The sequence below is a fragment of the Arachis ipaensis genome, chromosome B1, assembly GCF_059453495.1.
Source record: "Arachis ipaensis isolate K30076 ecotype BB chromosome B1, ASM5945349v1, whole genome shotgun sequence".
Classification (NCBI taxonomy): Eukaryota; Viridiplantae; Streptophyta; class Magnoliopsida; order Fabales; family Fabaceae; genus Arachis; species Arachis ipaensis.
The window spans coordinates 51,786,345-51,799,469 of NC_142436.1; the positions used below are offsets into that span (position 1 = coordinate 51,786,345).

Here is a 13,125-nt window from a genome sequence, read left to right on the forward strand (position 1 = left end):
GAATGTAATGAGATTGGACATATAAAAGCAAAATGTCCAATTCTTACAAAAGGAAAGCGGGATAAGAAGACAAAGAAAAAGCAACAAGCCTATGTATCATGGGAGAATGATGCAAAATCCTTCACCTCCACGAATGATGAAGATGAAAGAGACAACGTAACCTTTGCTTCAAAGTTGATTTTTACTACAAGAAAAAAGATTTTTAGCGACAAATTTTTAGTGGTCATAATATTATTATCATAATTTTTTTAAAACCATCTTTTAGTGGCAATTGTATATTTATCATTAATACTATAAATTTTAACGGTAATTTATACTATGGCCACTACAAAGAAATTAAAATTTTAAAAATAACAACAACCTTAAACTGCTAAACTAAAAATATCTTGACTGTGGGAGGCTCGTTTCACACAAACTACTCTCAGTGCTTCATTCCCTCTGAGAATTCTTCTTCTTCACCGCTCGAATCTCTTCCAAGTTTTCATATCAATGTTAATCGCGATCTGAATCCTTTTCTCGGACAAGCTAGTACTATTTTTGATTGAAATGTGAATCGCGCTCTAGTCATCAGGTACGAGTTTCTTAATCTCCTTCTCAATTCTGATTCTTGTGCTCCCAATTTGTGTTCTATCGCAACATGATGCTTTTCCCCAATTTTTTTGGTTCAATATACATTGCTGAAATTCAATTGTCAATGTTATTCTGAATATTTATTTGGTAAGATGAATTAGGATTTTTAGAATACGAAATTGAGCTTGGCAATATCTGGTTCCACTTTTAAGCTTTGATCTTTGTAAATAAGCAGAACAATTAGACCATTAATTAACTCCGAACACCTCTAACACTTTGATGCGTGCACAGATCTGGAGCAGGGGTTTAGTGTTAGGAGTCTTGGTGTTTGCTCTCGTCTTCGTATTTGTTTCTGCAGATGATGTTGTTGTGCTCACTGAAGATAACTTTGAGAAGGAGGTTGGTCAGGACAGAGGAGCACTTGTTGAGTTTTACGCTCCTTGGTAATAAAATAAAATAATCACCAATTCATTTTTGGTTCCTTTGTTGATTTAATTTTTACCTTATCTAGGGTTTAGTTCAATATATAGTTTGAATAGAATGTGTTATTATCATTTTTCTCGTTGATTTTTTAGATTAATAGATGTTTAACTTTATATTCTTTGATTTGATTCCTTTAATATAGGTTATTAGATGATAAGATCTCTGTATAATTGACACTAGAGAGAATGAGGGTACCAACGAGACTTTTTTTGTGCCAATTGAAGGTTCTGAGTTCGTTATATATATAGTTGCCAGGTTTTCACTCTGTCGGGTGATTCATCATGGCGATCCAGCAAAGATAAAATGAACATTTTTTTTCTAATTCTTAATCTGTGTTTCTCATACCACTTTTTTGTTACCATAGGTGTGGGCACTGTAAAAAGCTTGCCCCTGAATATGAAAAGCTCGGTTCCAGCTTCAAGAAAGCCAAATCTGTTTTAATTGGCAAGGTAAGCAAGCACAAGTGGTGTTTCTCACTTTCTCTATATTCAACACCTTTCTATAAAATACTATGAACTGTGTACAATTCCTCTGTTTCCCTTACAAACTATTCATACTCAATTAGTCATTTAAATCATGTTTTTTTTATTTATTTATGTTGTGCATGCGGTTGAATTAGATATGAGAGCGTTCAGTGAGCTTAGGAGGTTAGAGTTGTTCTTCAAAGACGAGAGCAGGCATGGCGTTTCCATTTTTTTTATCTCTATGAGCTTAGTCAGCACGTTGGAAATGTATTGCTTGGATTGTAAGTGCTTTTCTCATATCTCCGATGAAGCATATGCATTTTAGGAATTTATATATGCACAAAAATTTTTAAACAAGATATTCTCCTCAGTGATCTTAATGATAAATTAACTAATTTAATTATTTTGGAATTTATTTTTATATAGGAGTATTTCATCAGGCATATAGACGGATATGCTTTGAACACAGCAAGCGAGAAGGAAAGAGTAATTAACTATTTAGAAGTAGCCATTGAACACCGGGTTTGTGAGGTAATTAAACTCTACCAATTACTCATAATTAACTAGGTACTTAAGTAATAAACCATGATTATTGAAATGCAGGGAGTTAGGCTAGAATTGTGTGTAGACAACAAAATAGGGTTGCTTCCTGACATAATAAGAGTTCTGAGGGATTTATATAGGTATATACAACATCAAAAAAGGGAAGTACTACTAGATTTGATTTGTTTAGTTGGGCCTGGTGAATCAATCCTAATTTCACCTTGATTACCAGTTAAGACATCAACCTTACCCAACTTAGTGATGGCACTCATAAAGGCATTGTTAAATGCTGCTTCATTTGATGCAAACAAGTTTACCATTGACTTAGTCCTTGGATCTGTGAAGAGCACTTGATCAGAGGTGAAGAGACCCTTTCCTTGCTGCAAGTTCTTGAAGTATTGGTTGTCAAACTTTTGGAATGTGACTGGGTCCATGTTTATGGCAATTCTTGGATCAACTTTAAGTGGACACACTTGTCTAAGCTGGAATGCATATTGTAGATTCAAAGATGGATCAATTCTATTTCTTGGGTTGAAATTGTATATCCTATTTGAGAACATCCCACAGTGAGAGAATCTAATTGTATGTGCTCTTGATATTCTCAAAAAATCACATTTTAATCATACATCTAAAATTAATAATATATAAAAATACATATTTAGCATTTTATAAAGATTACTCTGCTACAAAAAGGATTTATAGGTGGTGAAGATCATAAGGTCAATCTTTGGGCAAACTGTATATGGTTACTTACTCTCAAGAGTACAAGTCTCTTCTTGCAAAATCTGTGGATTTATTGTATAAAGCTGAGGACATTACCATTTGACAAAGGTATTCATTATTAGCTTCATAGGAGTGTATGTATATATAATATTATTATTATGAATCAAATATTACCTAGATGGACCTGATAATTAATTTCTCTTGTTGCATGCATGTGCTGTGTGTATGTGATTTATTGTAAATAGCATCTAGATTATTCGTATAATTAAGATATATAATGTACATTTACTATCTGAGGAATTTCAGATTTCAGGATCTTCTAATTATGTTTTCTGTGCAGGACTTTAAGTTGGATGTCACAATTGGGCAATATGAAACTTAAGCTGATATAATAGACCTATGGGCATTGAGGTTCTTGATCTCCCAGGTTAGTTATTACTTATTACTTACCTTAACACAACTATTGCGTTTATTATGTTACAATGCATAATGCAACTGAATTGATGTGATATGTGAATGGACTATGGAATGAGTAGGGGTTGCTTTCCGAAAATTTAGTGAAGACCATGTATATTTCTTTTCTTGCTTCCGCTCGTGCATTTTCGATTAGAGGAGGCTCATGGGAAATGATAAGCAATGCAGTTCAACTGGATACATGAGAAATGAGGGTTTTTGGTGCACCTAGATGAGACCGTTTCTGTTGATTTTTCAAAGATTAAAGATGCAGTTGAAGGCCTGAGCAGGGAGAAACTCACCATACAAGCCATATGTGATGAGCAAGCTACGACTTTGCTTCTCCACAAATACAGTGTCATTACAGAATCACAAGGTCTTTGATTCATGATTTTCTTTTCTCATTTATTTTTAAATTCTTAGATCAATTGCTAAAAATGAAAGTTAGTAGGCTATTTTTAAATGTACAATTTTAGATTATAGCTACATTGATGTAACATAGTTATAGGCTTGTAGTATTTTTTGTTGTTTAGATTTGTAACATAGTTTATTACTTTTTAAGAGATTTGAAAACGCACAACGACGCGTACGCGTCCATGGCGCGCACGCGTGGAGTACGCGCACGCGTGGATATGCCAACGTTGGAGGTGATGACATGTCACCATGTCATGTTTTTCTATGCTTATTCATACAAGAAATTGATGATTTGTGTTTGAATAATGAATGCTTTTATACTTAAATGGTATATTTCCTTGATCTTTTGATTTTATAAATTTTGTAGGAAATAAGAAGAAAAAGAAGCAAAAAGCACAAAATAAGCAAAAAAAAAAAAAGAAAAAAAAAGAGCTTTGGGGCACACTTTGAAGTTGGAGCACACTTTGGAGGCTTAGGCCACGCTTTTAAAAGCATGACCCATGACCAAATTAAAGGAGATTGGCAATCAGCACACAAAGCTCCGCTCTTGCCAAGAGCAGAGCATTATCGTGAGGCAAAAATGAGCTTGGAAGCAAAATTTTCGCTAAGTTAAAATCTGGGGGCTCATAGCATGACCATGCCTCCTTCCAAGGGCTATAACTTGAGCTAAGATGTCCGATTGATGTGCTTCCAGTTGCATTGGAAATCCAACATTCAGAGCTTTCCAACGATATATGGCAATCTATATTTGGCATGAAATTAAGGCACGAGTGAAATACATCTTTAAGGACCAAAAATAAGCAAAAATGGGCACAAATGCATTCACCAGGATTCGAAAAGGGAGACCATAGGAAGCCCATCAGAGTAGCGCTCACTTGGAGAGCGCTCCGCTCTTGGAGAGAGCATTGTCGTGCTCTCTTCATGAAAATTCAAGAAAAATTGCTCCCCAAATACTTTCACCAAGGCTTGAACTTGGAACTTCACCAAGGAAGCAAGGATGCTACGCTCTTGGCAAGAGCAGAGCGCTACTTCCCTTATTCCTTGGTGCATGAGGCACGAGCTTGACACGGCCCAGGGAAGCATGTCACGCACAAGACACGGCCAAGGCAGCATGATGCTGCGCTCTCCCCAAGAGCGAAGCGCTATCCTGATGCACCCAAGCTTGGCACGCAACAAAGAGCCAAGGACAAGAGCCACGATGCTACGCTCTCACCAGGAGCTGAGCATTGCCCTGGGAGCAACACCCATGGGCCAAAAATTCAATAAAAATTTCATTTTAATTCAATTCTTCACCAATTGAACCAAGGCCATCCAGATCCACTCTTCCTCAAATCCAAAGCAAGCTAAACCCATTATCATCATTCAAAGGCACAATGATTAGTTAGCTTAGGAATTTATTTTAATTGTAATTTGTTTAGAATTTCAATTTCATTTTCATTTTCACTTTCTAAATCCTATATAAAGACATCAATTCCATCTCATTAAAAGAAGGGAGCTCCAATAGAGAGCATTGGAAGCTCTCTCTTAGTTTTCATTTTTGTTTTGAATCTTGGGTTGTGAATTGAAGAAATTCTGTTTCAATCTCACCTTGAATTCTCTCTTGTTCTCTTACTGCATAATTCAAATTTTCATTAGCTGTTGTTAATTTTCTTTTTCTGCAACCTATGCTCTTCTGCCTTGGATCTTGAATTGAGATTGAAGAGCTCCATTGATTCAAATTCTGAGAATCATCTTTCACTCTTCCTCTCAATTGATCTAAAGATTTGATTTTAATCTTCTTTGTTATTTTTAAATCTCATTTTCTTCTGCAAATTACTTTCTGTTTGATCAAGGAAGGAATTGAGATCTAGATCTACTTTCTAGTCTCATTGATCCCCTGAGATCTTTAATTTCTCTTTTAAATTTCACAATTGAGCTGAATTTAGCTTCTGTCTTGTTCTTCAAGCAATTTTTCAATTCTGTTTGAATCTGCTGCACTTACTTCATCTTTTACTTCTCTGTTTGATTGCACTTTACATTTTCTTCTTGAAGTTTTAATTCCCAGTACCCAATCCCTTTTACTTATCATGTAATTTAATTATTCTGCAATTGTTCTAAGTGCTGCTTATTGCTTTCCTTTAAATTTCATGCACCCAATCCCCTTTACATTTGATGCAATTAAAATTTTTTGTCATTTAAGATTCTGTCAATTTACTTTACTTGCTCTTTATGTTTCTGTCCAATTTTACTTTCTGCACTTTATAATTCTTGCAATTTACTTTCTGTTGATCAATTTCACACAATTCACTGAATGTTAGCTTGACTAAACTAATCACCCACTAAAGTTACTTGATCCATCAATCCCTGTAGGATCGACCTCACTCTAAGTGAGTTTTACTACTTGATGCGACCCGGTACACTTGCTGGTGAGTTTAGGTGTTTGGAATTCGTTTTCCAAAATATCCATCAAGTTTTTGGCGCCGTTGCCGGGGATTGATTTAGATCAACAATGATTAAGTGGGTGAGAAGTCTAGATCAAGCATTTTCTTTGTTTTTGTTCTCTGTTTTAAGTTGATAGCAAGGTGTTTGAGCTATTGCCTCACTAAGAAATTCTTTCTCTGTGACATGAATTTCAATTTTCATTGATGTTGCATTTTACAAAATACAAATGGAGTTCAACTCATCTTATGGTCAAACAAAATTTTATGGGATATCACCCACCATCACCAATCTCTAATGGTGGCTGGGAATATCACCAAGAAAATACAAATTCTAAGCACTCCAATCCATGGAGATTTGCTTCAGAGACACAAGATGAGCAAGAAAACCATATGGGATATTTTCCTCCACCACAAAATGATGCTAGTCATGATTCTAATGGTGGCTGGGAAGGAAATTCTAATGCTCCATATGATATTCATCCAAAGATATTATCACTTGACCATGCTTCAACAGAAAGCCCCTGTCAAAACTCACCACCCACACAAACTTCCATGAACCAAAGCCTCTCAAAGCTTGAGACCATGTTTGAAAAACATGAGAGGGAGGCACAGATATCCTGGAACGAGAAAGAGAATTCATTCAAAAACATAGAAGTGATGGTAAACCAAATGTTAAGTGCAAGGGAGAAAGTGGAAGAGCAAAATGAGGAGGCTACTGTATCAAGTGAAATTTCAATGAAGAATGAGGTGGTTGAAAATGAAACTGCACTTGAGATGACAAGGGAACATAAAGACTCACAACTCTCACAAACTTCCCTGACCCAAAAACTCTCAACAATTGAATCTGATTGAAAAACATGAAGAGAAGATGAAGAAATGTTGGGAAGATCAACAAACCTCCTCAATGAAAAAGCAATTAAGTCAAATGTTGCGTGCAAAGAAAGGAGTGGAGGAGCAAGAAAGTGAAGAAGTCATTCCAGAAAATTTACATTCAAGTGAGGCAGAGAAGTACATGAAGGAAGAGTTCATGGAACCACCAATTCAAAAGGCTCTGGATGAATACAAAACTCCAATAATCACACAGCAACCAAGTTTTGAATTCAAAGGAGTGAAGGCAACTAGCAAGAGCACCAATCCTGTCCCTGATCCAGCAAGCAAGATTAATCAAGCCATTTGCAAAAGGAAGCTTGCTGAGGAAAGGCCAAGACAAGGGACACTAGCTGAATCTTCTCCCCCCTTAAGGTCATTCCTATTAGCAAACTGGAAGAAGAGGAAGAAAGTGAACAACATGTCAACCGTAGGTATAATTTCTCTTCTCTGCTTTGTTTTCGTTCTTTGTTTTGTTTAAATTCAATAAATTGGCATATGGTTACATTCTAAGTTTGGTGTTGCCTTGCAACAAATTGTTTTCAATCTTTTTGGATGATTGCATCAAATCAAAAAATGAAAGTGATACACCAAGATTCTAAGTTTGGTGTGCCACTTATTTTCTATGCAATTCATTCAAGCAACACTACTTGTCTGCATAATCATAATGCCTCTGCAGTTTTATTTTTCTCTTTTAATTTGACACTTTTTCATTCTACTTTCTTTAGTCATTTTTCTGTTTTTAAATGCTTTCATTTTAGTTTTCTTATTTACTGTGTGTGTTAATACATTACCAAGAGAGATTTATTCATGACAGATTCTTGGCTTGGTGATTGTACTTAACAAATAACAGTTTCACTTGCTTAGTTTAAATTCAAATAAATTGACATATGATTGCATTCTAAGTTTGGTGTTGCTATGCAACAAAATATGGTTCCAATTCTTGCAGGATACTTGCATTAATTCCAAGTGAAAGTGTCACACTAAGTTTGGTGTACCACTTATCTTTTATGCAATGTAAATTGCACACCTTCTTATCTATGCAATCAAAATGTCTCTGTCTCTTGTGCCTTGGTTGTTATCTTTAATTTTGCTTGCTTAAAACACATGTGCTACTAACATTTCATTGTATAAGATATTCATGATCCATCTTAGCCCCATAGCCATTGTTCTAACTGTTGCTTGAGGATGAACAAGCATTTTGAGTTTGGAAAGGGAAAGAGGAAGAATAGAGGAAAAAGGACAACAATAATGAAGATGAACTACAAGGTTGTAGAGTTCCTTTTCTTCTCATTTGTTTCCAGCACTTAAATTGCATGATTATCTTCATCTTTTCTGTTTACATGAGTTGTATGAATAAAGCATAGCTTGAATCTTGATTTGTAACATGTTGTTGTTGCATTATGACTACCAACTTGAGTTTTGTAAGTTCAAAAGCAATAAAGCATCATGATCATAAACAAACAAGGAATTAAAGAAGAGTTTAGCATGTGCATACAAGTATTGGAAAGCTAGTATGATTAATTGTTGCTCAATTGCATTGGATTTTATTTAATTGAAGTTTTCATCTAGGACATTTTATGAAATCTTTTAAAATCATAAAAACCTTGAAGGAAGTAAATGCAAAATAAGGCAAGAAAAGAAAAAGGGAAAGAATGAGAAAGCTGAAGGCTCTGAGTACCAATGGCAATTTATTTGTTAAGTACTTGTGGTGTTTATGTATCATGCCAAATGCTTGAAAATAAAACACTTAGAAGTCAAGGCTAGGCTCAAGTGCAAAAGCACTCCCTCAAAGCTCAAGGTTCTGAGCATCAATGATTAGAGAGTCAAGAATAGAAAAGGAAAATGAGCTTAATGAAGTCCTCTAATTCAAATGCTTGTGGTGCTTATGTATCAAGTGGTAATACTTGAAAACAAAGCATTTAGAATCGTAGCTTTGTTATTAACTTATGGGGCAAAGCACCCAAAAGGAGAAGCTAATAAGAAAATCAAAAGCTTGTTTCAAGGGAAAATTATAAGGAAAAGATTTCATAAATTGAGCTAGATAGAAGCATCAATCATTTACATTTCTTTTGTGATTGTAGCATGCTTAGAAAACTAGCTTACCATGAACATTGAGTTGCTATTCTTCTTACCTTGGATTGTCAATCTTTATTGCATGATTCTTTTCTTGCTTGGAGACAAGCAAGATTTAAATTTGGTGTTGTGATGACATGTCACCATGTCATGTTTTTCTATGCTTATTCTTACAAGAAATTGATGATTTGAGCTTGAATAATGAATGCTTTTGTACTTAAATGGTATATTTCCTTGATCTTTTAATTTTATAAATTTTGTAGGAAACAAGAAGAAAAAGAAGCAAAAAGCTTAAAATAAGCAAAAAAAAAAAAGAGCTTTGGGACACACTTTGAAGTTGGAGCACACTTTGGAGGCTTAGGCCACGCTTTTAAAAGCATGGCTCATGACCAAATTAAAGGAGATTGGCAATCAGCACACAAAGCTCCGCTCTTGCCAAGAGCAGAGCACTATCGTGAGGCAAAAATGAGCTTGGAAGCAAAATTTTTGCTAAGTTAAAATCTGGGTGCTCAAAGCATGACCATGCCTCCTTCAAAGGGCTATAACTTGAGCTACGGATGTCTGATTGATGTGCTTCCAATTGCATTAGAAAGCTGACATTTAGAGCTTTCCAACGAAATATGGCAATCTATATTTGGCATAAAATTAAGGCACGAGTAAAATGCATCTTTAAGGACCAAAAATAAGCAAAAATGGGCACAAATGCATTCACCAGGATCCGAAGAGGGAGACCAAGGGAAGCCCATTGATGAGCGGATAATTTATACGCTTTTTGACATTGTTTTCAGTATGTTTTTAGTAGGATCTAGTTACTTTTAGGGATGTTTTCATTAGTTTTTATGTTAAATTCACATTTCTGGACTTTACTATGAGTTTGTGTGTTTTTCTGTAATTTCAGGTATTTTCTGGCTGAAATTGAGGGACTTGAGCAAAAATCAGATTCAGAGGTTGAAGAAGGACTGCTGATGCTGTTGGATTCTGACCTCTCTGCACTCAAAGTGGATTTTCTGGAGCTACAGAACTCGAAATGGCGCGCTTCCAATTGCGTTATAAAGTAGACATCCAGGGCTTTCCAGAAATATATAATAGTCCATACTTTGGCCAAGAATGGATGACGTAAACTGGCGTTCAACGCCAGCCTTCTACCCAAATCTGGCGTCCAGCGCCAGAAAAGGATCCAAAACCAGAGTTGAACGCCCAAACTGGCACAGAAACTGGCGTTCAACTCCACAAATGGCCTCTGCACGTGCAACACTCAAGCTCAGCCCAAACACACACCAAGTGGGCCCAGGAAGTGGATTTATGCATCAATTACTTACTTATGTAAACCCTAGTAGCTAGTTTATTATAAATAGGACCCTTTACTAGTCTTTTTGACCATCTTTGGTCTCAGTTTTATTCTATTGTTCATCTTATTAGACTATTGATCTCGTTTAGGGGGCTGGCCATCTCGGCCATGCCTGGACCTTCACTTATGTATTTTCAACGGTAGAGTTTCTACACTCCATAGATTAAGGTGTGGAGCTCTGCTGTTCCTCAAAGATTAATGCAAAGTACTACTGTTTTCTATTCAATTCTTCTTATTTCGCTTCTAAGATATCCATTCGCACCCAAGAACGTGATAAAGGTGATGATTATGTGTGACGCTCATCATCCTTCTCCCTTATGAACGCGTGCCTGACAAACACTTCTGTTCTACATGAATTAAGCTAGAATGAATATCTCTTAGATCTCCTAACCAGAATCTTCGTGGCGTAAGCTAGAATGATGGCGGCATTCAAGAGAATCCGGAAGGTCTAAACCTTGTCTGTGGTATTCTGAGTAGGATTCAATGATTGAATGACTGTGACAAGCTTCAAACTCGCGATTGTTGGGCGTTAGTGACAGACGCAAAATGAGGGTGAATCCTATTCCAGCATGATCGGGAACCGACAGATGAATAGCCGTGCCGTGACAGGGTGCGTGAGCATATTATTCACTGAGAGGAGGGGATGTAGCCACTGACAACGGTGATGCCCTTGCATAAAGCCAGCCATGGAAAGGAGTAAGACTGATTGGATGAAGATAGCAGGAAAGCAGAGGTTCAGAGGAACGAAAAGCATCTCCATTCGCTTATCTGAAATTCCTACCAATGATTTACATAAGTACCTCTATCCCTATCTTATTATATAATATTCGAAAACACCATTATCACTTTATATCTGCCTGACTGAGATTTACAAGGTGACCATAGCTTGCTTCATACCAACAATCTCCGTGGGATTCGACCCTTACTCACGTAAGGTATTACTTGGACGACCCAGTGCACTTGCTGGTTAGTTGTATCGAAGTTGTGACAATTATGTATTGAGATCAACGCACCAAGTTGCTCACGTTGCCAGGGATTGTTTGAGCCTGGACATCACAATTTCGAGCACCAAGTTTTTGGCGTCGTTGCCGGGGATTGTTTGAGTTTGGACAACTAACGGTTTATCTTGTTGCTCAGATTAGGTAATTTTCTTTTTATTTTATTTTCAAAAATTTTTCAAAAAAATATTTCTAAAATTTTCTCATCTGTTTTCGAAAATAATAAAAATGTTTTCAAAAATTTATTCAAAATTTTTACAGAATGAATTCTAGTGTTTCATGAAGCATGTGAAGCCTGGCTGGCTGTAAAGCCATGTCTAAATTCTTTTGGACTGAGGCTTCCAAACCATCAGAGGTAAGTTACATACTTGATAAATGATGAGCAGCAATTTGTTATCAAGATCAATATACTCTGATGTTAAATGCTGAAGCTTGGCTGGCCATTGGCCATGTCTAGTGTTTTGGACTGGAGCTTTCATTGAAAGCTTGGCTGGCTAGTGAGCCATGTCTAATTCCTGGACTGAAGCTTTAGACTAAGAATGCAAGATTCCTGGAATTCATATTAAAAATTTTGGAATCCTTATTTTTATTTTTCATATAATTTTCGAAAAAAATCCAAAAAAATTAGAAAATCATAAAAATCAAAAATATTTTGTGTTTCTTGTTTGAGTCTTGAGTCATATCATAAGTTTGGTGTCACTTGCATATGCATCTTGCATTTTTTCGAAAATATCATGCATTCATAGTGTTCTTCATGATCTTCAAGTTGTTCTTGGTAAGTCTTCTTGTTTGATCTTGATGATTTTTTGTTTTGTGTCTTTTCATGTTTATCATATGCATTCTTGAATTCTTAGTGTCTAAGCATTAAAGAATTCTAAGTTTGGTGTCTTGCATGTTTTCTTTGCATTAAAAATTTTTCAAAAATATGTTCTTCATGTTCATCATGACATTCAAAGTGTTCTTGGTGTTCATCTTGACATTCATAGCATTCTTGCATGCATCACATGTTTTGATCTAAAAATTTCATGCATTGCATCTTTTTAGTGTTTTTCTCTTGCATCATAAAAATTTCAAAAATAAAAAAAAAATATATCTTTCCTCTTTTCTCTCATCAAATTCGAAAATTTGGATTGACTTTTTCAAAAACTTTTAAAATCAGATTGTTTCTCATGAGTCAAATCAAATTTTCAATTTGAAAATCTTATCTTTTTCAAAATCTTTTTCAAAAATCAAATCTTTTTCAAATTTCTTAGTTATTTTCGAAAATTCCAAAAATATTTTTCAAAAATCTTTTTCTTATTTTATATCATAATTTTCGAAAATAACAATAGCAATTAATGTTTTGATTCAAAAATTTCAAGTTTGTTACTTGGTTGTTAAGAAAGATTCAAACTTTAAGTTCTAGAATCATATCTTGTGATTTCTTATGAATCAAGTCATTAATTGAGATTTTAAAAATCAAATCTTTTTCAAAACTAATTTCAATCATATCTTTTCAAAAATATCTTCTTATCTTATCTTTTTCAAAAATATCTTTTCAAAATATCTTTTCTAACTTCCTAACTTCTTATCTTTTCAAAATTTGTTTCAACTAACTAACTAACTTTTTGTTTGTTTCTTATCTTTTTCAAAACCACCTAACTAACTCTCTCTCTCTCATTTTTCGAAAATATCTCCCCTCTTTTTCAAAATTTCTTTTTAATTTATTAATTATTTTAATTTTTAAATCTTAATTTTCGAAAATTACTAACAATTTTTCAAAAACC

At 35.0% G+C, this 13,125-nt stretch overlaps 1 protein-coding gene across 1 annotated transcript; it reads left to right on the forward strand.

Annotated features, from left to right (window-relative positions):
• The first annotated feature begins 849 nt into the window (after positions 1 to 849).
• Positions 850 to 3,976, forward strand: LOC107630038 (putative protein disulfide-isomerase A6). The gene is made up of 5 exons (XM_088502750.1): positions 850 to 1,013; positions 1,418 to 1,502; positions 1,944 to 2,048; positions 3,124 to 3,210; positions 3,320 to 3,976. Exons 1-4 carry the CDS (start codon positions 850 to 852, stop codon positions 3,163 to 3,165), a joined length of 396 nt encoding a protein of 131 aa, XP_088358876.1. The 3' UTR covers positions 3,166 to 3,210; positions 3,320 to 3,976.
• Positions 3,977 to 13,125: the final 9,149 nt, after the last annotated feature.